Raw genomic sequence first — 26,536 nt, 5'->3', positions numbered from 1 at the left:
TTGGCTAAACAGTCCTCACGCTCCAGCAGAGTCTCCGCCCCTCCGCTCACGCTTTTGAGCTGCACCGCTTAAGGTTTAATATTGTGCTTTCTGCTCTCCTGATTACGGGATCCTCAAATGATGTCTCTGACACTCTATCCCATTTTCAGATTGAGCGCTTCAGATCCTGGGCTCCAGACACTCAGCTATTGCCAGACTTTTCCAGACCACCTGTGGCATTTTGACAACAATTAGTAATTACAGAGAGCAGCAGCTTCCATTTCCCCTTCTGCTTTTAGCTCTTATGGGAAGGCCTGGATGGATTTCTTAGCCTTAAGCTGGCAGTCCTCGGCCATTCAGATGAACTGGCCCCCATCCTCTGAGCAGATCCTGCAGTATTTGGTCCACCTGCCGCAGATTGGGCGTGCTGTTATAACTATAAGAATTCAGTCCGCTGCAATGTCTGTTATACAGAAGCTTTATTTTCAGAGACCCTTGCATAAAGTTTGTAATGCGCAGGGCCTTGGAAGGTTGGAATAGGCTCCAACCTCATAGGACAGTGGGCAGGAAGTCGGTCAATTTTACCTATGCAGGATCTGCAACAAGTTAAAACTTGTCTGCTGGTAAAAGATCAAGGCGAGACTCCTTTCAGTATTCCATTGCATTTTGGGCACTGAGGGTTGGGGAAATGATTGTTGGAGCCAGCACAGGGCTGAGAGTCTGAAGGCTTATTGCTTCAGGACTTTTCCTTATCTGCTTTGGAGCTTGTCATTAGAGTTGGGAACTCTAAAACAGACTTAGTGGGCAGGAGTGCCACAATCAGGCTTCCCATTACAGATGAGGAGGGCCCTTGCACGGTTATGGATACCAGAAAAATTTGGCTTTTCATTCCCCTGGGGGCTGGCCCACTCCTAGTGCATGAAAATGGGTTCCCATTAGCCAGGCATTAATGTGCTTACATCGTGCACCAGTTATCACGGCCTGCGGCTTGCCTACCACTGGACACGCCTCATTCCTTCCGAATAGGGCTGCTGCAACGGCTGCACACTGGGGGCCTGTCAGTAGACAGGATTTTGAATATGGGTCATTGGAAGTCTGACGCTGACAAGGGTTATATCAGGAAGTGTCACAATGATGTCTGTGCTGATGCTTGTCTGTTATTTCCTTTTCTCATAGGAGCAGCTGTGCACATTTGGGCCACAGCATTGTAGACTGGGCTGGCAAGCGCGCTGACAAGTCTGGACTGGGGCGCCATCTCAGTCTTCCTGCCCATGTGAACATAGGCTGGATGTCCAGATGGGGAATGCTTTGGGAGGACGTCCTTCCTTTGGTGCGGTCGAGTATGACCTGTGCAGGTCCTCCCGCAGTGCTGGTGGTACAGCTAGGCGGGAATGATTTGCCGTCTTCCTCCAGCATAAGTTTGCATTCCTGCATGCAAGAGTGCTTGGTTTGAGTTGATGGCAGCTCTCCCTGGACTCAAAATAATTTAAGGCATTTGGTTCAAGGTGGTCTGGAAGGGGGGTTGGAGCACCTGTCCCCTCCAATGCGCAAAGATATTCCATTAAAGGAAACCAAGGATTTGCCATGCTTTGGCAACCCCCTTTCAAGGGGTAGGGCCACGCAAGAGTCCCTGGGAGCATTTGGGGTGAGCTTGAGTCTGATCCTGGTTCATTGCTCCCCCACGCTGTTTACTTGTTCTGACGATATGGTGGGGCCCAGTCGTCAGTGCTGCTCTGCTGAGGTCAGATGCAGCTAGTCGGGAACCAATGCCTAGACAAACTACCACCGAGCAGGCCAGAAAGCATGTTAATATGGCGGTGGAAAATAAAATAAAATAAATAAAGTAAATTAAATTAAATAAAATAACATATAAAATAAAATAACAAATAAAATAAAATATGTCCTTGCTTTAGGTGGTTCTGTGATATTGCACCCTGCTATTTTCTTCAAGACTGTTCCCCTCTTTGGGGCAGATGGGGGGTGCATCTTTCCCCTATGGGGAACGACACCTGGCGGGATGCGATTGCCTTGGGATTCATTGCTCCCCCACAATGTTGCTGGTACTGACGATATGGTGGGGCCCAGTCGTCAGTGCTGCCCTGCTGAGGTCAGGTGCAGCTAGTCAGGAACCAGTGCCTAGACAAACTACCACCAAAGAGGACGGTAAGCATGTTAATAAGGAAGTGTAAAATAATAAAATAAAATAAATAAAATAAAGTAAAATAAAATAAAGAATAATAAAATTCTTCAGGTCGGGCTGCTATCCGTATCTGGATAGTAGGGCACAGTATTGTGCATTGGGCTGCGCTCTTCAGTCTGGACTGGGCGATGGCCTGGGCTTTCCGCAGCACGTACAGGTGTCCTGGATCTCCAGAAGGGGGATGCTGTGGAGGGAATTCTTACCTCTAATGCAACGGCGTGTCCTACGGTTTGGCCCTCCTTCGGCGATCATGGTGCAGCTCGGGGAGAACGATATGGTTTCCTCTTCCTGCTATGGGCTGCGTGCTGCCATATTACAGGACCTTGGAGAGCTGGCGGCACTGGTGCCGTCAACTAAGCTAATTTGGTCACAGCTATTGCAACGCCACATTTGGCGAGGTAGTCCTTGCCCAGCCGCCACCGAACGTGTAAGGAAGCGGATTAATTCTGCGGCAAGCAAGCTGGTGGTGAATCTGGGCGGGTCTGTGATCCCTCACCCTCTGATTTCATTCAAGGCGATTGAATTTTATAGGGATGACGGGGTTCATCTCTCGCCAGTTGGGAATGATGTGTGGTTGGATGCTATGGTGTCCAGGCTGAGGGTGTGGCTTAATTTGTGAGTGGTTGGCGGCGAGCGTAAGGGCTCGAATGGCGGTTAGGCATTGGTTAAAATTGGTTGGTGGAGGGGTATGGATTGGCTGTGCCTGCCCCTCCAATGCTGCTGCAGACGGGTATTCCGTTAAAGGAATTCTGAAGCTTACCATCCCCCTCGTCCAAACCCTGACGGCAGGGTGCGGGCCGTGTAAGCTTCAAGGAACATGCGCGGAGCAGTGAGAGTCTGTGACGCAGCTCCATCTGACTCTGACCATGTTTCCTCCGGGACTGGCTACGGAGTCAGTGCTGTCCCCCCAAGGCGGGGGGGGGGGACAGGTAGTCATAACCAATGCCTAAGCAACCACTCTCAATTTTTATAAAAATAAAGTTGTGGCCAAAATTATGCCAAAAACCTTAAACAAAAATTACGTGTGATGTCTGAGTTATTGGGGTAGGGGTTTTGGGGGACCTCAGCACGCAAATGGTATATCTTAGCAAGCTTGACTGGGGTCATGTACCACCTGTATATCATTTTCATAATGTTTTCTTTCAGGGCATTACATGCCGTGAATTTCATACCGGTGGTCCATAACCTTTCCCAGTCTTCAAACATAATGTTGTACCCAAAGTCTTGAGCCCATTTTAACATGGCTGATTTGACTGTCTCATCCTGGGTGTTCCATTTAAGCAGCAAGTTATACATTCTTGATAATAACTTAGTCTTTGGTTCTAACAGTTCTGTCTCAAGTTTCGATTTTTCCACCTGGAATCCTGTTTTTTTATCCAACTTAAAAACCTCATGAATTTGGGCATAATGAAACCAGTCCTGCACCTTATTCTTTAATTTTTCATAACTCTGCAGTCTCCAATTATCTCCAATTTTTTCTACTATTTCCCAATATTTCGGCAAACCGACCTCCATATTGGTTTTTTTCCGAGCCTTGGCCTCCACTGGTGATAGCCACCTAGCTAAAGCCAGATTAAAAGACATGACAACTTCTATATATCTGAATATGTTTGCCAATTCAAACATGTTTTAGCAGCCACCAAAAAGAGAACGGAACTGGTGTTAGTAAAAGATTTATTTCTTACAAGTATGGAACAAGTATTATGTGGCATCTCTAATAGGACCAGTTCCTACTCAAGTGGACATATATGAGTAAAAATTATCTCAGGAGTTCCACTTTGTCCTTAATCAAGATGCTTAAATGGTGTTGTTTTTAATGTTGTTCTTTAAATATGGTTCAAGAGAGGCCAGAGGGAAAACCCAAAGTTCATTAATCCCATTAACATTAGGCCGTAAACCACATGTAGCTAACATGGTGTTGTGCAGAGATTGTTGGACCACAACTCCCATCAATCCCAGTCAGTTTGCCCAACCACCAGAGATCATGGGAGGTGTGGTCCAACACCTGAAGGGTATCAACATTGCCTGCTCTGCCTTAACCCTTTCACCCAGCAGTCTCTTCCAGGTCAATCTAAAGAGAAGCTGAAGGACGGAGGGGGAAACTCTCTGAGCCACTCTCTGAAGAACTGACCATATTAATGCACTTAATGCAAGCACCAAGGTAGTCCTTCTAACACCTATGAGAAGAAAATCCAGCCCAGTAGCCAACCAGGACCAGCAACCCTAACCAATATACAGTGGTACCTCGGGTTACATATGCTTCAGATTACATACACTTCAGGTTACAGACTCCGCTAACCCAGAAATAGTGCTTCAGGTTAAGAACTTTGCTTCAGGATGAGAACAGAAATTGTGCTCCGGCGGCGTGGCAGCAGCAGGAGGCCCCATTAGCTAAAGTGGTGCTTCAGGTTAAGAACAGTTTCAGGTTCAGTACGGACCTCCGGAACGAATTAAGTACTTAACCCAAGGTGCCATTGTACCTTGGTTCCCATGAATACTGACTAGTCAGAGATGGTGCATGTGCCTCACTCACAGGAGTAGGCTGTGATTCCTGCTTCCCCACGGATAATGCAGAATAGCAAAGAGGGTGATAATTCACTTACTAACATTAGCCTGTAACTGACCTTAATGTGGCCATCCTTGAACAAAGGAATTTTAAACCAGTGAATAACAGTACACCAATAGGTTCGATGTCGTAACTTTTGGATTGTATTAGCACTTTAAAAAGAATATCATATTTCATGTGCTAAGTGTGCTTTGCAGTCCACAAAAGCTTATGCCATAATAAATGTGTTCATCATTCAGGTGCCATGAGACTGTTGTTTTCTCAATAAGAACATTTTTTGGGGTGGTGGACTGGTCTCATCTTGGTCTACTTATGAGGCACTCTACGAGGGTACTCTAGTATCCAGGCTTTGATTAAAGGTTATTCCTGCTGCAATCATTTTGCTGTGTATTTGCTGTGTATTTTGGCAAACGTGCTACTTTCTGGACCAGTTCTACCTGACAAACAGCTAGCTGCCTTTCTTCTGGCAGAATAGAGTGAGTGTCACAGTAGAAAATAGGTCCCTTAACACATTTGAACTAATTCTTCTCAGGCATTCATATTCAAGAAGAGCTTATTCCCAGAGAGAGTAGTTTGCAGAGGCACACATCTTGCGCAAGTGGGGTTCGAACACTTAAATGCTAGTAAGCACTTGTTGAATCTGATAATCTACCAGCTGGCAGGTTTGAGTCCATCTGAAGTCTTGATTAAGCAACACATAATTGTCCACTCACACACTCTGTTTTGCTTCTTTGTATTCATTTTGTGTCTTAACATCAGTCCAGTTGCTGGACTTCCCAAGTCTCATTGACAGTCATGTCAATTACTATTGGAGTGAACGTGACTCCATGATATTTTTAGGGCAGGCATGGATTCTCTACTGTGCTTCAGCTTAGCTTGTGTCAATTGTTACAAACAGTTAAAATGATGAACTATTCATTGCTATTCCAGACTTCTCCTTTAAGGTACACACAGGATATAAGATCTGTGATTCAGGAAGCGAGACACATGTTAATTCCTGTACAATGGAAAAATCAATATTAAAATCAGAACTTCACTGCTGCAGAGACTGTGCTGTGGTGATAGCAAAATATTGACATACCACTCTCAGCCTGGAGCACAAAAAGGCAAGCATTTGAACTTTAATTAATATGCGCATAATACGACTGCAGATCAACCTGACTGGCTTCCAAAGATGTTCTAAAAGCTTTGCCAAACAGCAACCTTGATTTGAACTTTAGGGGAATATTAAATTAAGTTGCAAGCTCCTTGTGGCCTGAACCTTGCCTTATCTTCTGTCTATGGAGCATCATGCCGTTTTACGGCAATGTATAAATAACAATCATACTGTAAGCAGAGATGAGCCAGGAGTGCCGGGAACAATATCAAGGGCTTTTAGAGGTGAGAAGTCTAAAAGAGCAGAGTGCTGAATTAGGCTGCTATCTTGTGCGCATTTTCCTGAGAGTAAATTTCACCAAACATAGCAGAGCTTGCTTCTGAGTAAACAATTGGTAACGTAGTTAGATCAGGAGTTCCCAGACTGTGGTCCATGGACGACTAGTGGCCCATGAATGTCAAGTCACGTGGCCTGTGGCCTGTCTGCATTAAACAGGTTTAATTAATATTGGGTTAATTGTATTTTAATTGCTTCTTTTATTTCTTGTATTGTATTTTAATGCATTGCAATTTGAATTCTATGGAATGAAAACTGCAATACAATACAAGAAGTATAAATATTTCTTATACATGATACAATATTAAGAAGCAATAAAATACAATTTAAAATTTAAAACCATGCAGCATCAAAGGGGGCAATCCTCTTGCAAGATCTGGCAGGATGGACAGCTTAGGATACAGCAGATCTCTGGCTCAGCTGGCTGATTCCTGGCTTAGTCAGGCTCAGCTGGCATTAAGTCTCCAATCACAGATATGCCAGGGTAACTTTCTCAGCTGAGGTTCAATTGGTTGAGCCAGGGCTAATTTAGAACACTGTTTTAAAGGCTTCTTTTCCCTCTGCCAGATTTGGGCAGAGCAGCAGCAAAGTCTTACTTCTGAGCAGGATTTGGGACTAGTCTAACCTATGCTGGCATAATTTATACTGGTGTGTTTTATACCAGCTTGTTGTGCATAGTACTGCTTCCTGGCACAGTACATTACAGTTGCTACAGCAAGCAGGAAAATCATTAAGAGGTCTACCATGACCCTCAGCAATTGTCAGGTGGTCCTTGGGGGGTGGGATTTAGGGAAACACCAAATTACATAACTGTACACTCCTTCCTAAGTAGTCCTACTGGGGTGGGTTAGAGCTTTTTAGGTAGTTATACTCATTAGGTAAAGATAAAGGGACCACTGACCATTAGGTCCAGTCACGGACGACTCTGGGGTTGCGATGCTCATCTTGCTTTACTGTCCAAGGGAGCCAGCGTACAGCTTCCGGGTCATGTGGCCAGCATGACTAAGCCGCTTCTGGCGAACCAGAGCAGCGCACGGAAACGCCATTTACCTTCCCGCCAGAACGGTACCTATTTATCTACTTGCACTTTGTGTTTTCGTCCCTGCTCCTGCCAACCTAGTTACACTCATTACTTCACTTCAAAATATGGTTACCCAGATCTGTTGTGTTTGGGGCATTTCCCGATCTTCTGCCCCAATACACGTTCTTTTGTAAGAACAACATACTTACCGGGGGGGGGGGGGACCTTCTTCTAATAAGATTAAATATTTATAGTTGTCCTAATCTTTACACTTGATAATGAAAGTAGTTTTCAATGTGTCCCTTTTCACTTTTATTTGTATTTTTGTTCTTTCTTAAACCTTTCTTCTACTATCATATTAGGTAGCAGAATTTTTGTAGTCTGATAGCTTGAGTATTATTATTTTAATAAACGATTAACTCAGAAAATATCCCATTGCTAAAGGGTAGCTTCTCCACACATGCCCCCCTTGCTGGTTACATTTAAAGGCTACCAAGAAAGAGAGAGAGAGAGAGAGAGAGAGAGAGTGTAAAATATATTGAAATGTAGCATTTAAAATAAAATAAAAAGGTGGCCAGAAATAATTGATGAACTCAGTAATTGTTAATAGTGAGGGGGAGGGAATGTTTTCCAATTCAGCAGCTCTGAACTGTGCCTGAGACACTGTACTTCTGGAAAACATTAATGCAGACATTGCATTAAGATGTCTGCTGTCACCAGACCAGATGATTGATAAAAATGATTCTGGGTGCAGACAGCCATTGTACAGTGCAGAAAAAGGGAAAAAAGTGGGGAGGGCAGGACCTCTTTTAGACTGACCTTTAACTGATAAATTGATGATGTCCTCATTAACAGCAACCCTGCTGCTTGCCCTCAATAAAAGATAATGTCCCGCTGTTAACACTATTCCCATTTCTGTGATTTAATACTACTATTACAGTACAGATACTATTTAAATGGATTAAGGTTTAAATTAAGATAAAATATTATTGTGGCCAGCAGTGTTTGTCTCCAAAGCCAACTGTATCCTTCCAATACAAGCATTCAGCAATGGGGAAGATGCAGTGACAGCCATCAGTTGATGGAAATTGTGGAACTCTAACTATGTGCAGTCTGAACAATAACAAAGCTTTTTCACCCTTGATATATAGCAAGAGATGAGGGTTTTTTGTTTCTTAAGGTTTGGGCTGTTTACTGTAGTTTAAAGGGACTCGCAGTGGTGGAAAAATCTCACCATTTAAATGATGAATCTCAGATCTTTAATTCTTTTGTTACAGGTTGTTACACTTATAAAGGCTATTCAAATACGGAACAAGAGCAGATTAGTCAGAGTTGCTTATATAACCTCCTTTTCTAGCTTCCAATGAGTACTTAGAACAAAAAGGGGGGTTGGCAAATTATCTACCCCGCCCTTCAAATTCAGGAAAATGCAACTTCAAACTTTTTCACATGTGTTCCTTTCTGTATACCAATATACAGATTTGTGTGTTGCATTTATTGCTATTCAAAATTAACCATTTCTTCAACAATATAACTCAAGGCTACACACAAAAGTCTCCCAAGGCAATCTCCCATCCAGGTGTTGACTTGACGCAGACTTTTTTTTAACCTTCAGATCATGTCCTGGTCTATAAAAACTAAGAGCTCTGAATTTTGCAAAAATTATTGGTAATAAATCAAATGGATTGCATTTCCAATGTCCCATGTAGGTATTGTAAGTAATCTGATGGATAAGAGTTATTTTATTTCTGATATTTGTATCTGGTTCTGTTGGTTATATGAATTGAGACATAATGTTTTATGATTTTAATCCGCCCTGAGATTGTTAATCGATGAAAGGTAGGCTAGAAATTTAATTAACAATGATATTTCCAGATTAAAACTAATAGGATTCATTCATCCACAATAACAGTGTGATTTCCCTACATGAAAACATTGCTAGTATAGCGAGAAAGACATTCCAAAGTTATTTATTTAAAAAATTATATCCTGCTTTTTGAATAACTACCTCCAAAAAGCAGCTTACCATCTCCAATAAAAACAAAGTCTGCCTGAAAATAAAATGTAAGCATGCAGTGCAACTAAACAATAAATGAAAAAGATGTAATTTGGGAAGGCTTGGAGGGAAAGTGTTCAACAAACACAGAGAACCAAGCAATGTTGGAGCTTGCTTCCCTTCTAAGGTAAGAACTTCTGAGAACTGGAGATGATCTACAAGCAGCTAATGTAGTGAGTGGAAGAAAGTGTACTATATATCCTCTATTTGGGTCTGTTGGATGGTGGCATCTCCAAACAGTGGGGAAAATTATATATACCTTGCCTTCTTTTCATCTCTAGCTCTTTTTATCTCTCAACTAGGGTTGCTCACAGGTTCCACTCCCACATCTTTGTTCCCAATGAAGCTGTACCATCAGAAGAAGGGCAGAGAAGTAATTTGAGTTTTTGACTTTGGGGTAGTGGATGCACTTAGTACCTAAAACTCAATGACTTTTTATCTCTTCCTTCTTCTTTTCAAAGATTACTGAAAGAGGAACACTGATTTAAGCCACTCCATCATTTCCAAAGGGGACTAGAACATGCCTGGAAATCATGCTGCACGATAACATGCTGTTGTTTCCAGGATATTGAACAGAAAAAGATGATTGTCTCCATGATGCAACCCAACCTTATGCTGCTGTTGTAGATGCAGCAGGGAAACCAGGTGGCATGCAGCTCTTTCTCCTTGAACCCATTTCTACTCATGATGTTTCTGAAGTTTATAACTCCATGGCTTGAAATACAAACTATGGCAGTTCATAATGCTTGCTTTCAATAGTGAAGAATACGTTATGCTTCTGAAGTTTTAATCTGAGCAACAGGTGCCCTTGCTCCAGTTCTTCCTGTCCTTTCCTGCCCTTACTTGGTGGTGGTCACTGCTGGTATGACCGCACCCCTAGCCATAGCAGCAGGGAGGAAATTTGGAGTAAGGGATAAAGACCCCGTCTTCTCTTCCTGCCATGGTAGCTGCTGTAGTCATTGTGGACTAGGCATGCAGGGAAAACCAGCCTACTTGTTTCCTCTCATTTTGTTTTGAAACTATTAATTAATTCTTCTCCATGAAGCAAAAGTGGCTAGAAGCAAATACTGTGCCCAAAGTGTCAAAATCATATTAGATGAAATATAATTACTCATTTCATTATTATTTTTTAGTATCTTTGACTTAATGGAATTAATGGCAAGAGCTCAAATGATCACTGATGACTTCCTTCTGATCCTATTTAACAGTAGGAGGCTATTTTATGATGTTACTAACTTACCAGGAGGGAGAAAACATGTTTTCTTTATATTAATATTATAATCACCTAATCCATCATATATATTATTTAAACTTCATTTGGTAAGTGAAACCCCTCACAGAATAGATTTGAAATCCATACTTGCTTCGTAATTAAGACTGCAGTCATTTTATTGTTGTTTAAACTTTTTAAATGAATTATCTGATCCAGTTTCCCATATTCGGCCAATATATTTTTAGATCCTCAGCTCTGCAGTGACAATCCAGAAAAAGGTAAACACACATCAGTTCCAGCAGTTTCACATTTCTTAACTTTCTCTAGATTCTGGCTTGAATATTTTTCATTCCTTGTTCTGTTGCAATGGTTTCACTTGCACGGTTCCTTTTATTTCCATTCATTTGTCAGTCTGGTTTCATATAGTAATTTCCTGGGGTATCCTTGGCAGAAAGTGCTCAAGGCAGCTAGATGACTGGTCTACAGGACAGAAATAATTGTGGCGTGAAATCTGAAAAATTGGGCTAGTTGCTTCCTGGATTTCTAAATGAACTCCAAATGAAAGTTCCCCCAGGAAAATCGCCTGTTGCTTTAAATGTTGGTTAAATCCATTTGGACCCATAACAAGCTTAGCCTCAAATATTAAGCCAAATCAAGATGAGTGTCCTGATATTCTACCTGTCCAGAATGATTATCATAAATTATTCATGGAACAAGGAGTGTATGGACCACAATCTGACATTATGACGAATTGTATGCAGGGAATACCAAAGAGATGCTCAGATCATTTTCATTGTCCATGAGGTATTATTTTGGTAGGAAATGTTGATGTGGAGGTCAAAAGGTTCATATTTTAATAAAACTGCCTTTAATAACATTAAAAAGCCACACACAATTCACATATGCTCATGGAAAACTCCACACCTTATCTAAGAAAAATCTCCTAAGGGAAACTCAGTTATTTCACATTGCTATAATGATAGCTTGCCAGGCTCAAATTAATGACTTCCTTGGGGAAAAAAGTAATAACATTTTCTCTGATTAACCAACTGGCTGGAGGACTCTGCTATAGTTCTGCTCAGATTCATTGGCAAAACCATTTTTTCTTGAATTGGAGATTTTTTGAGTCAGAGAGCCAAGGGGGAAAGATGGCAATAGCTGGTGTTCTGCAGGCTTCTGTAATTAACTATGATCACAAAATGGATTTGCTCTCATAAGATTTAGCAAAGATATAAAAGTCAGTGATATGCAATAAAACCTCAAGCTTCATGATACAGTCTTGACTCTACTAAAATCGGGAAGAGTTTAGCATGTAATGCATTGACTGTAATGCATACAGGAAAGTTCAGACCTAAACTTTGTTTTTTCCTGAGAATTTACACTGTATACCTTTTCATGAAAAGGTGTCCCCTTTATTAGTCTAGTAAAATAATGATAATCCTACATTCTAAGAAATAAATTAATGGGTGTAGAGTGGAGATACATCTCAAGAGCAGTGGGCAAGCTATTTATTCATAGTTGTCTATATATCCTTTACCTTTACCAAAACCCCATCAAAAAGAACTGAACAAAAATCACCTTGAATATTTTGCAGAAAGGCAGCATAGTATTTTCATCAGTGAACAGAATTTTTAACACCAGAATTAAAGGATTGAGCTGAATGTAAAACAGTTCAACCACAGGGCAGAAATCCGGACTGTCAGTTTCCCACACAAGATGAGGGAAAGTTGTGATTTGCCAAGGGAAGTATTGGCAGGTACTGTTCATACCCAGTCTTCCAATATTCCCCTGCAGCTATGCTCCTAGCCACCTCTTCCTCTGAATTCCATACACTGCCCTGTAATTCTTGAGCTGTCGCTCATCTTGTGCTGTCACTCATTACTTAGAAAATAATAATAATAATAATAATTTATTATTTGTACCCCGCCCATCTGGCTGGATTTCCCCAGCCACTCTGGGCGGCTTCCACAGAAACCAAAAAACACTAAAATATCATACATTAAAAGCTTCCCTGAATAGGGCCGCCTTAAGATGTCTTCTGAATGTCAGGTAGTTGTCCATCACCTTGACATCCAATGGGAGGGCATTCCACAGGGCGGGCGCCACCACCGAAAAGGCCCTCTGCCTGGTTCCCTGTAGCTTCGCTTCTCGTAATGAGGGAACCGCCAGAAGGCCCTCGGCGCTGGACCTCAGCGTCCGGGCAGAACGATGGGGGTGGAGACGCTCCTTCAGGTATACTGGGCCGAAGCCGTTTAGGGCTTTAAAGGTCAACACCAGCACTTTGAATTGTGCTCGGAAACGTACTGGGAGCCAATGTAGGTCTTTCAAGACCGGTGTTATGTGGTCTCGGCGGCCGCCCCCAGTCACCAGTCTAGCTGCCGCATTCTGGATTAGCTGTAGTTTCCGAGTCACCTTCAAAGGTAGCCCCACGTAGAGCGCATTGCAGTAGTCCAAGCGGGAGATAACTAGAGCATGCACCACTCTGGCCAGACAGTCCGCGGGCAGGTAGGGTCTCAGCCTGCGTACCAGGTGGAGTTGGTAGACAGCTGCCCTGGATACAGAATTGACCTGCGCCTCCATGGACAGTTGTGAGTCCAAAATGAGAGAAGAGAGAACTGGTGTGTGTGTGTGTGTGTGTGTGTGTGTGTGTGTTGGGGGTGGTGGTTGCACCAAAACATCAATTGTGCTGTGGGCTCAGTTTGCAATCTGGTTTAGAGTGGGGGAATTCACTTTTGAGTCTGCAATCCATTCTGAACCTTGAAAGCATCACTAAACTACACAGCATTATCCTGTCCCCTGACCCCATGGTTAGGCTTCAGACTAGTTTAGAGTTCTGCGTTGTCAAATAGGAAGCAGCGTGAGCAGGCCAAATTCCACTTTCCTCCTTCCAGTGAGCTTACACTATGTTGTTTACACATTAACTCTGCATGCTAGGTTAGGCTTGTTAAGGTCAAATGGACACTCCAAGGCCAATGTATGAGTTTAATGGGTTCTCTCAATTCTGTGTCCTGTGCAAGTAGTATACTTTTATTTACCATTTATCAGAGTATAGACTGCCCAATGCCAAATTAGGCTTCTTAGTGGTTAAAAGGAGAGGAAATGGAGAGGGAAATTTGTCTAGATAAGCATGAAGCCCTTATTGGTTGCATTTGTCAAAGATTTTGGAGAAAACTCTTTCCCCCCTATTGCGCTCTCTCTCTCTCTCTCTCTCTCTCTCTTTCTCGGCTTCAGTTCATATCCAACTATCCCACAAATGGTGGGAAAAGAGCTGGTGAAAATGTTGGGCACATCTCTATTTGAATTTCACGATAGTATTTCAGACTGTAAAATTCTATCTGTTCAAAATGGCAGTTGTAGAAAAAGCTTGTGATGATTATTTTCCTTGCTCTTTTAATGGAATTACCACACATAGCAAAATACATTATTTTTCATTACTCTTTTGCTAACATACTTTACCTTCTATTGGCTTTCTTTATAAGCAGGTATTATGGCAATCCAGTAGGATTTGTAAAGTGCAAATACAACGGTAAATCAATTCAAGTATCAAACCATTTACATAACCTGAAAGCAGTCTGGATGGAAATCATTCCAATTCTACCTGCTTAATTTAAAACACTTCATTCTCCTAAACTAATACAAAGGTGAGTTAAAAAATATGAAATTGCTGTCCTTCTAATGGAATCGCCATCGAAATAAGGCTATTTCAGCAAAGAATCATTAAGTTGGGAATCCATGCTGAGGGGGGAAAGTGAATTACATATTTCTTGATAAATCATTCCCTGAGCTGTTATTATACCAGAGTCTTTCTACCCAACAGACTCATCATTTATAGCTCTACTATCACTCCAAGATCATAATCTTACTCCAGTTCAATTCTATAAAGAGTTTTGATTGAGGAAAAATAAAGAAGCATCAATATGAACAGTTTCTGAAAAGGGGGGAAAAGGCAGTGAAACCTAATAGCTTGTATACACTGCCCAATAGATTTTGTGTAAAATAATAATAATAAAACTTACTGCTATATTCCCTCCTATTTCTAGCACCAAGAGGACAACACTCTGCTAAAACCTCTAAAGGGCTGTGAGTAGAAGAAAAATTACCACTTGCAGAGCTACATGCATGGATGAACAAGTATTACTGCAAGATGAGGCAATGGAAGGAATAGCCTCTACATTTGATGAGGTAGATTTTGTTAGTGGGAACAAAAATTCTTTCCAGTATAAGGCTTTGTTTTTCTTAGCTTGCAGGAAGTAGGGGAGGGGCCTGCCATAGGAGTGGAGCATGGTATTGCAAGTAGAACGTATGTGGATCATAACCACCCATACACATAAGTGCAATTTTAGTATTAAAATGCCAATGAACAGTTATTTTAAAATAAATTCAGCATGATACTAAATGGTACTCAGAATGTACACCATGAAATAAACGTAATTAAATAAAATGTACCTACATTAAAAAATCAACAAGATATTAAATGGTACTCACTATGTTTAATTAAATAATTTTCTTCTTCTTTACTATTTTGTTTCATGGCTATCCTGCAATATTTTTTCTGTATATCTAAGTAAGAAAAATACAGTTTTGAATTTAGATTATATTTTTAACAAGACTGTTAGTTCTAGCAGCAGCTTCAGTGACAGCGTTATTAGCTATTGATCATTCATTACCTCAGCAAACAAACTAAAGCAGATTGATTTAAGGGTAGGAATGGTAAACAGCTTTATGAGATAAAGGAAAGGAGAGAAAAATAAAGAATCAGACTTTAAATACAGGTTTTCTTGGCTCAAGAGACAATCAATGAATGTATCTCAAAGCATTAAGCCTATGTTGCTTTGTCTGGATTTTGACCACTGGGCAAGCACTGAATCAAAGTTGCAATTAATCTATGCCACTAATGAATATTGTAACAAATAGCTATGATTACACATAGATTCAAACAAGTTTGCTGCTCAGGTCTCAACACAGTCAGAGGTATGGTCAATAAGTAGTTAAGAAAACCGGGTGAAACTGAGCTATTGACTTAATGTACGTATTGTTAGCCTATAGAAAAAATTGCAGCTAGTGATGCTGCCAGGGTTCAGACAGGGATAATTAGCAATACTGAACTCAGAGAGTTCACTCCAAAAGTATTATGAGCTGAGTGCTATATACTGATGACATCCACCTCTATAGCCTTATGTGGGCATTCACTAACCTCCCCAGGATCAGGAACACTGCATGGGAATGCTTTAATAGCATTAAGTTGAATTCGCTTACAGTCCTCTTTCAAACCTTACAATATGGTAGAGGACATGGTCAGCATACATGGACCAATGGTCCCTTCATAGATAAAATTAACCAACACCTCATTTTTACTTTCCATCTGATTCAGTGTAAATGTTGAACTAATGTCTGGAATCTATACTGGGCTGGATGAGCACTAATCAAATTAAGGTCAATATAAACAAGATGAACCTTCTGTTGGCCAGTGGTTTCCCTGCTTTAGATTATGCTGTTCAACCACTTTGGAATGAGATCACACTCCCATTGAAGTTTGCTGCACTCACTGATGCAGCTTCGTCACTTGACATCCAAATGGTCTCTAGAGCCAGTGGCATGGAAAGCGTTCTATCAGCTTATGCTGGTGCGCCATCTACAATTCTCTTTGTACAGAGGTAGCCTAGGCATGGTTGCCAGTGTTCTGGGAAACATAGCTGCTACTTGGAACTGGGAATTGGGAGCATATCTTCCCAATCCTTAAACAGCTAAAATAGCTTCCAATTCATTCCCAGGCACAGTTCAAAGCGCTAGTGCTGAGCTTAAATACTTTTGTCCCAGATGAATCCTGTACTGCAAGTAGAATACGTAGAAGGTCCTCTTGGTGGTGGTGCTCCTTTTCTGGAATGATCTTCATTGGGAAGGATACCTACCTTACTATTTTTTCAGCATCAGGCAAATCTCTCACCAAACCCCCACAAGCCAGGCATAAAGAGCCTTTGAAATAATTTTAATCTCAAAACGGATTGGTTTTATTGTGCTTGAATCTGATTCTTTTAATGTCATTATTATTTTATTATATTTAATCCCATTGCAACTGGTATGTTTTGACAATTGTAGTTTCCTTCTACAAAGGTTACAAAGGCAGGGAGGACTGGCAGGAAGTTTCCATGATTCCAAGCCTCCCTTGGCTGTTTTAAGCTGAAAATAGTTTTCCCACTTCAATAAAATTCTGAAAACCTGAGCTAATTACAAGATGAGCCAAGAACAGTTCTTCCCAAACAAAATATGATGCCAAAAAGAACAATGGCAGTGGAACTTAAAGATAAACTATAGCACATAGCACCAATATTCCATGCGCAGACACTCCTTTACCAAACTCATCTTTACTTGGTTCATATTAAGTACTGTGTTATATAGTAGATACTCATTAGTCACATGTACCTTAATTTCAACCCTTAATTGTGTTATTTGTAACAAAATTAGTGCAGATAAGAAAGTATTCTGCGACTTACCAATGTAAAAAGAGCATTATTATAAAGCAGTTTGCATAAATTGCCAACCCTGAGCTTTCTCTGCAGAAATGTGCTATTGAAGAGCATCAGCTGAACACCCACACTGTCAAAATGGCTTCAAAATAATAGCGCTTTTGTAACAAGAGTTGTATTAACTGTTGGGATATGAGTACTACGCAGCTGCGAACAAGCAGTTCGATGTTTACATCACATGATGGGTCTAACCGTGGGACAGGATGTTCCAGGCAATTCTCAGAGATTTGTTCTTTGTGTAATATGAGACCTTCCTGTTGTTTGTGTCAGGGAAGTCTGATGCAGTCGCTCAGTGAAATCTGAGTGAGCAGACATGCTTTTTGTACAGTGCACAGTCAGGAATAAAGTAGAGATGAAATAGAATACTTTCTGACTGTTTTCTTTCTCCTGCTGCTATGCAAGGGGGAAGGGGGTGTGCACCTTTCATCAGGGAGGTGTCGCCTATCAAGATCTCCCTGGGCTGCCGGGATGCCAGCCAGCGTAGGTCACCGGAGACAGGCCCCGACAAGCCTGGGAAGAGGAGTCAGCCTTACCCGAGGGGGCCAGTTTCCAACGTTAACAACAAGGCAGTTATGGTATTTTCCTAATCTTATACAGTGGAACTTGCTCTTATATTATACATGTTTATAGGACTGTAGTTTTGCAGTGTGAGTCTAAGTATATTTATTCAGAATTACGGTAAGTCCCATTAAGGTCAATTATTCCACAGTAGTAAGCAGTTAGGATAGCACGGTGAGACCTAAATACATAATAATCATTATTCAAGAATGGAACCAAACTGCTTTGGTTAAAAAAACAGTTATTTGTGGGTTTTTTAAAAAAGTAATTTCAATACCAAATAGTTAAAATGCAATTTTTTTCTTATTAATGCAGGCAGCCCCTATTTACACTGGGACTATGTTCCTAGGCACCTCGCGTTTAAATGTAATCAATTTGAAACACCATTGAAAAAACCTGCAAACACGTTGTTCTGCTCCCTCCACACCTCACCCCTTTTTGGTGACATTTTTGTCACTTTTGGGGTTACTTCCAGGTTTGGCACATGTGTGCGGTCATGCACATATAGAACATGTGTAAATGGGGGAGTTGTCTACATGATCGCTTAATGTTGGATAGCCAAAAAAGAACAAAGGAAGGACACAATAAAGTTTTGATTTAAAAGTTGGATCCTCCCACCCAAGGGTCCATGTTGTACACAGCCCCTGGACTCCCCCCAAACCGGCCTGGAGGCGAGGCTTTATCCTGCAACTGGCCGGTAGTGCTGGAACCACGACAGGGGCCTTGGGGCCAATCAACAGTGATGACGTGATTGCAAAGTAAGTATATATATGGCAGCATGACATGTGCATGTCTCTTGCTTCGCACTGCCGAACACCCGCCCACCCACCGGTTGCTAGATCGGTGTCTGGCCTTGCTTTGTACTTCGGTTGGTCGCTTGTTTTGGAATAGGGGCTGGGTAGGAATTTTTTCCAGCATGGCAGATTCACAGTGGCCACTTGGTTTTTGCCTACCTCTTAGCAATCATCACAACTTTGTAAGATTTGGCAGTTAGGCATTGGTTTAGGGGAATGTGGGGAGAGGAGGTGCAGCCATCACCTGCCCCTCCATTTGATCAGGTATTCCTTTAAAGGAATCCAAAGGTCTGGATCTCGTCTGAAGCCTGGGAGGGGCTAGGGCCATGCCAGGACCCCCGGTAACCCCAGGGGTGAGACCAGTCAATAGCCATTGTTGGAGCTCCCTCTGCTACTAGTTTACTCTTTGCAGGCTTCCTTCTGGGTGAGCAGGAGCCAGTTATAGTCATTAGATACCAATGCCTAAGCCAATACCAGCCACACTTGTGTATTCAATAAAGTTGTGGCCTAAATTTGCCCATTAACCTTTAAACTAATTTCTGTCTCCTTTGTGTCTGTTTCCATGGGGGCGGGTTTCGGGGCTTGACGGGCAACTAGCCACAACTTGAACAAGTGAATCTGTTTATGAACTGGAAAATCCCTCCTGTGGCCAGCAAAACAGACACAAAAAACAGATTGGGGAAATACATACAATAACTATGGTGTATGTGTGGTGAAGATGGGCCAATAAATAAGAAGATGGGCCTAAAAATAAAAATAATATTCACATCTAAACCTAGATAAAGGAAGAAATGAAATTTCCTTACAAGGGATTAAATCATATTTCTTCCACAGTCCTTCCTTTGTCTGCAATGAGTGAAACAGAGAAAGGGAGAAAGCCCCTATCATCAAGGTCTTTCCTCTCACATTGTTAAATGCTCGCTCAGGAAAAAGAACGTGTCAAAAATAAAAAATCCATGCCATATTGTTCCAGTTTCAGATAAGTATTTTTACCAAGATGGAAACTTGCCCTTGAATCTCTCACATTTTATATACTTCCAGACCTTTATGATTTCATCCACTTGACCTGTTGGCCCCAAGCTGTTCTTGCAATTGAACTTAAGGTGAGATGTAGCTCCTGTTTATAGTTTAACTTCCATTTATAGTGGCAATTCTTCCATTGGCCCTGAAATTTATGAAAGGAGCACTCAAAACAATAAAGTAGTAGGACTCACTATCTAAGAATACTCTATCGAAAGGTCAGAAGAAAGGTGGTGGCTTGATATCATTGGTCTAGACAGAATCAAAATGATTGTGTTTCTTTGTATAAGAGAGAGAATCTTACATTCATCGTCGATCTTCATAGCAAGTTTGCCAAGGGACTTTCCACCAGAAATATTGGCTGCATGAACATAGCATAGGAAGAAAGGCCCCAACCAAACCCTTATTCACACAAACCTTTTGTCTCATTTGATCATTACTATTTTTTATGACTCATTTGCTATTTTACTTACTGCTGTTTCTGTTTGGGTTTTGTTTTTACTGTAATGGGTAGTTTTTTTAAGAGAGAGGAGGCGTTCCAGCTTCACCACTCTACTTCTCCAAAATGCAGCGTTCCCAATTGTGTGAAGGCTTGTAAATGGGTTCAAATGAGCACACTCACAAGCCCCTTCAGATCTTGCTGCTGAAGGCAAGGACTGAAGAGGGCTACAATAATTAACTTAGCATCTGGTGCTGAAAAACATGAGGAGAAACTTTAGCTTTGGAGTTGTGGTATTGCCTCTCTGTAGCTCTGGAAAGTTAACTACAAATACTGTTGTACTAAAAGAGAGAGAGAGAGCACCATATTTTTCAATTAGCCAAAGTTCAAATGTTATAGATTTCACATTAAAACTCAAATAACACTATTTCTCTCCTTAGCAGAAATGCTGAGCTGATTGTAATTCCCTGATGTACAACTTCCAGAAGGGGAGATATTTGAAACTTTTAGTTTAGATGCTGTATATTAAGAAGCACACTGTTGAACAAAATTTATTATTCCTCCTGGTTACCCGCTCAGTGCATGGATGTTGAAGCTATTGCTACACAGAGACATTTCTGTCATCAATAGGCTATATCTGAATAAAAAAAATCCTTCCAGTGGCATCTTAAAGACCAACTAAGTTAGTTCTTGGTATGAGCTTTCGTGTGCATGCACACTTCTTCAGATACACTGAATAATTTATTTATTTTTATTTTGACTAGGCTATATCTGGACACATATACATTAACAGCTTTTTTATCTTGGTTATGAGATAATTTAAAAAGAAATCCTAATTTCCTCAGCATTAGTTTCTTATTGATATAAAGTTGGAGAGTATTTTTGGGAAGTGTTTACACACAATAAAATTCTGCATTCATTACCCACTACTCATCTTCAGTCAATGGACACCTGAGTGGTAGTTCTTTGTTTCATCTCTCTGAACAGATGCTGGAACATTGTAACAGGAAATTTGCTGAGCAGGAAATGATATACAAATGTTAACGAAGCATTCATTTGTGATACAAATTGCAAAGACTGCAGGAACAGCCTGCTTTTTGTGTGAGACGACCATGATATTTTAACATCTTTATTCTTGATTAAAAATGAAACTAGTGTTTGATCTGAAATAACTGTAGATACACTCCCTGCCCCCTGAATAATCTTTTTAAAATTTCATAATTCTGATATTTACTCAGATAGGATTTCTGAAAGTATATACTGTACTTTTTTTGACAGGGTGAAGGGAGGAAAAGCAGAAATAGTAACGGAAATCTTAGTTTGATTAAGGAGATTCCCTCATAAGTTAAGTCCTCCATTCCATGGTATATGGAACCCTGCAGGACACTTGGTAACCTCCAAGCTGGATTACCGCAATGCAGTTTATGTTGGGCTGCCCTTGAAGTTTGTCTGGAAGCTGCAGCTAGTGAATAATATGGCAGCTTGACTGCTCACTGGGGCAGGATATTGCCAACATAGCTGGCAATGACTGCCAAATCAGAAGAACCAGCTGCAGTCCTTTCCCCATCCTCATGATGATCTCCCTTTTCAAGTAGGAGGGAGTGATTCAAAAGATCCTATGCCTCCTAGGATGTCTTCCCAGAGACCACAGGATTGCAACTTCACCTGTTTTATTCTTTATATATATAAACTGCTTGGGAATGTGATTCAAGGGTGGTATAGACATAGTTTTAGCAAGGAAACAAAGAAGAGAAAAAAATCATAGATTCAATCAGCACACTAAAAGAATGAGACACTAATTTTGGTGGACTAAAATACTGCTACATTTTGTCTGAAAAGCCATATAGCACATTGTGTTTTCAAGATGTTCCAAACAGGCAGCATGAATAATAAGGAAAAAAATGCACTCCACAAGCTCTGCCTGTTCTTGCAGCCGTTGTAATGAAACTTCAACTCTCATCATAATTATAAAATGTATTACTATGCAAAATTAGTTGATGAATCTTGCACCAGTGATCCATAACAATGCAAAGACGATCTAAATATTTATTTATTCCATGATAAATAAATAATGTTGGTTACCATTATGCATTTATAAAAGATATATTAAATGAACCAAAACAAATTATTGCAAGATCCTGCCAACTTCCAGCTAGGGCACAATTAGCATTTAATTTGTTAGCCATAGAAACAAATATATAATTATTTTGTTAAGAATTGCTAGCTGCCAAACAATATCTGAAAAGTAATTCTAGATTAATTAGCAGCTGATAACATTCAGATCAGCCTGTCTCTGGGGTGGGAAAAAATGCCCTTTTATCATTAAGTTGTTATTTTTTTCTCAACAGTGAATTCATTTTAACCATATTGTGCAGACAATGCAAGGCAGAATATTATGATCAGTATGCACGTTTAATCTTTGCAGCACTGAATTTGGTTACATAAATGAAATAAATGCCAGTGGGGGGGAAATAAGCACATTCTTCTTTCCTGTGCTTGGAGTATGTTCATTTCTTTCACATTTAAAAGAAAAACCATATCCATTAATCAAAATAAAGTTTCCCCTGCAAAACATCATATCTAGTTTAGCTTTATTTGGAATATATTCACTTACCCGTCACTTCAATCTTATTGGCTTCCATGGAACTTCTTGCCAGTACAATTTGTCCTAAAGAAAAGGACAAAGTTAATATTATCTATAGGTTAAAAGAAAGTGGGATTTCAATGGCAGATACTCAATGAGACCAATGAAATGTCTCAGGGAGCTTCAAGACATTTCTTCAAGACATTTCTCATTTCTTAATCCATAGGTGCTTGTTACAGTAAAATTCTATGCATGGGTCCAATGGACTTACTTCCAAATAAGTACATAGAGGATTGCAGCCTGAGGCAGTAGAAAATGGGGCTTCCTTCAAGTGTTAGAAACTGAGAAATGAACACTAGGAGCTAAATGGCACCTTAATGCTAGGTTTATAGGCACAACAAGTGATGTTAAATTCTAGAGAATAATCTTTTGGAGAATATTCTCAAGAATATTCTCTATTAATGAGAATATTGAATGGCACTGCAAAAACCAGTAAAAGGTAAAGGGACCCCTGACCATTAGGTCCAGTCGTGACCGACTCTGGGGTTGTGGCACTATCTCGCTTTATTGGCTGAGGGAGCCGGCGTACTGCTTCCGGGTCATGTGTCCAGCATGACTAAGCCGCTTCTAGAGAACTGGAGCAGCGCACAGAAATGCCGTTTACCTTCCCACCGGAGCAGTACCTATTTATCTACTTGCACTTTGGCGTGCTTTCGAACTGCGAGGTTGGTAGGAGCTGGGACCGAGCAACGGGAGCTCACCCCGTTGCGGGGATTCGAACCGCCGACCTTGCCGCCAGCAAGTCCTAGGCTCTGTTGTTTAACCCACAGTGCCACACTAAATAAAAATATGGAAATGTCAAATGTTTAAATCAAGGCCACCTCACATGCTGTTACACATAATTGTTTTTTTTTTATAAAATTTTTATTGGGTTTTCACATTTTATATAGACAAAAACAAAAACACAAGAAACAAATAAACACATAAACAAAGAAAGAGAAAAAAAAAGAAAACAACAACAAACATATATACTTTCCCGAAAATATTATTTCCTAACCCTGGTCATTGACTTCCCCCTACCCCCTCCCTTGCATCCCCATTTCCAAATTTATGTCAGCAAATTGGCATTTCCCTGTCCTAATATTAGTCCTTTTATAAAAACAAACAAAATTAATTTTTTCTAAGTTGGACCTCAATTCCCTTCCAACGATTTCCCATTTTGTCTTGAATAATGATCTTTTTAACCAAATCCCATAATCATGAGTGTTGTTAGAACTTAATTTTTCCCTCCCTCCCATCCCCGGTTTGCGTCCCTTCCCAAAGCATGTCCAAAATAACAGTTCTTAGCCCGGGTTCCTCACGTCCGAGGCCCTCCAGTCTCTTTCAGTCCCTCTCCGCCGGTCTTGTTGGTAACCCTTTATGCCAGTCGTCACATCTCGAAAGAGTTCTTTCACCATCAGTCCAAAGTCTCTTCCCATATTTGCAAACAGCTGCTGAAGAGTTTCCACAAGGCATGAATCTTGAAGGTAATCAAAGTCAGAGTCTATGTGGAGGCCCCAATTATATTTCTTTATTTTAAGTTCCTTAATTTCATAAACTCCCAGGGCCTCCACTTTCGTCTTCTGCATCTTTCGTGGATTTATAGTAGATTTACTCCAATAGTCTCCTTGTTTGTATTCCACAGGCGTCAGCTTCTGCTCAGTATTTTCCCACATCACTTCTTCTCTTTCTTGTTTTGTCTTCTCCTCTGCTTTTATTATCATTTCTGGTTCAGCTGTGGATTCTTTCTCATTGAGGTCCTCTTTAAATTCAGCAGGACTACTTGTTTCAGAAGTCAAGGTCATCAATTGTTCACTCATAGCCGTAGTCTGCTCTTGTAAGATTCCAACCAAATAAAACATCCTTTCGATTTCTCCCAGTATCTTTCCATCCACAGCCATTGTAATTCCACAGAATTCCCTCTAGAGGGAATCTGGTTACTTAGTATTCTTTTCCCCAACAGTCCTCTGTCTTGTTATTGTTTCTTTATTTCCAACAATTTTAGATCAATTGTAACTCTTTTTAATCCAGAGGTAACTTAGGTAGCAATTTTCCACTATTAACAGTCCGTTTGACAGCTTTGACAGCTGTCAAACTCTGCGCTTCTTAAACCAGCTCCAAAGCAGGACGCTCCCGGGCCCGGGAGGGGGGTTGTTTACAGCAGAACATAAAACATCCAACACTCCTCTCTCCTGCTCAAAATTTCCAAATCTTGGAAGTTACTGTCTTTTTTAGAACTCACCCTTTACAGGGTAGGCACTCCAGCTTAGTTCTTTTTTCGTTGCTCTAGATCGTCTGCAAGGTAGGGGGTGCGGACTTCCTTTTAGCACATCCCCCGATCGTCTCAAATTCAGTGGATAAATTTCTTAAAAGCCAAGTCCAAATTACTCACGGGTTGTTTTTTCAGCCGAATTTCAAGGAAGGAAGTCAGCGCTCTCCGGTCATGGCTCGCGGCTTCGCTCAGCAGAGGTAGCGATGGACTCTCAGTGCCGCGCCACCCCCCGTATCCCCTCCGCAGCCTTTAAAAAGGCTCTTCGCGAATCAGGGGGGGCACTTAAGGCACCCGCCGAGTCTTCAGTCCGCAGGCATTCCGCGCCTGCGGTTTTAAGGGTCCCCGTGTCGCCGGCACGGCAAAGACCCGTCCCCTGCTGAGCCGATTCCCTCCGGAGCTCGGAGGGAATCCGCCATTCCCAGATCGCGTCAACCCCGGAAGTCCTCACATGCTGTTACACATAATTGTATACTCTTAGGTACTTTTAAGTGTATAAAGCATTAAAGCTACTTTCTGGGGGGGTAAAATCACACTGTATGGCCAAGGGTGTAGAATTGCTATGAATAAGATCACACCAAAATAGAAAAAAAGGCTATTATATATAGTTGAAATAAATACGATTCAAATGTTCATCAAATTAAATGAATAGCATTTTAAAAACTAAATATACAGTGGTACTTCGGGTTAAGAACTTAATTTGTTCTGGAGGTCTGTTCTTAACCTGAAACTGTTCTTAACCTGAAGCACCACTTTAGCTAATGGGGCCTCCCACTGCCGCAGCACCGCCGAAGCACGATTTCTGTTCTCATCCTGAAGCAAAGTTCTTAACCTGAAGCACTATTTCTGGGTTAGCGGAGTCTGTAACCTGCGGAGTCTGTAACCTGAAGCGTATGTAACCCGAGGTACCACTGTGCATATATGTGTGTGTGTGTGTGTGTTTTCTGAAGCTCACATTTCAGAACTGCCAGTGGTGAATGACACAATGCTCAGTAATGCAACTAGATCAAAAAAAAAATCATTCATTACTTACACTGGCAAAATCACAGCTTTACTTATTATTTGCTAGATTTTTAAAATGTGGGTTGTAAAACTGGTTCTTACATTAGAATTTACTGTTTGTGGAGAATATTCTCCAGAGAATTTTCTAGCAGAGAATATTCTTGAGAATATTCGCATTCTCGAGAATATTCTTCAGAGAATATTCTCACCTCAAGCACAACAAGCTGGAAATGAATGAACTGCAGCTAAAATATTATGTTCAATTTTAACATGGTCTAGTCCTTCCCCTGCCCACCCCCCTAATATTCTTAAGAGATTCTCTTCTCCAGTCTTTAAAGAGTAGTTGGAAGTGGGGAGGCAGAAAAAGGTCCTTCTTTTCTTCCACTCTGCAGTTTTAATCTGAAATCTTAGGTGCAATACTGTGCCCAGAACTCAGAAACCGCTTGCACTAATGAAATTCCATGTCGCAAAATGCGCCTAGAACAATGCTTCCTCCTGAGTAGACATGCTTAGATTACACTATAGGATTATTTTACACGCCACAGTAGAGATCGGCAAATCAGTCTATTTCTGGTCCATGTCACTTCTGCATTTATTTTCTTTTTGACATTTATAACCCATCTTTTCCTCCCAGGACCTCAGGGTAGCGCATATGGTCGTCCCCCCCATTTAATCCTCACAACAACCATGTGAGGTGGGTTTGGCTGAGAGGCAGTGACTGGCTCAAGGTTGCCCAGTGTGCTTTATTTATGGAGATTTGAAGTCTGGTCTTGCAGGTCCTGTTCTGTTTCTGCTTATTCTGTGGCTATTAATCATGCACTAACTAAAGCATCCATGATG

General features: G+C 41.1%; 1 protein-coding gene across 3 annotated transcripts in view; it reads right to left on the bottom strand.

Moving 5' to 3' along the window:
* LOC309531353 (uncharacterized protein) overlaps positions 1–26,536 on the bottom strand; it is a 394,694-nt gene that overhangs the window by 172,875 nt on the left and 195,283 nt on the right. For all 3 annotated transcript variants that reach the window (XR_014219215.1, XM_082220827.1, XM_082220826.1), the window contains one exon: positions 22,417–22,470. Coding sequence is in view for 2 of the 3 variants with exons in the window: in XM_082220827.1 (XP_082076953.1) it covers positions 22,417–22,470 (54 nt within the window). In the remaining variant the exon portion in view is untranslated. The remainder of the gene's footprint in view (positions 1–22,416; positions 22,471–26,536) is intronic.

Source organism: Podarcis vaucheri (genome assembly GCF_965113315.1).
Source record: "Podarcis vaucheri genome assembly, chromosome: 4".
NCBI lineage: Eukaryota > Metazoa > Chordata > Lepidosauria > Squamata > Lacertidae > Podarcis > Podarcis vaucheri.
This window is presented reverse-complemented; position numbering and strand designations above follow the sequence as displayed.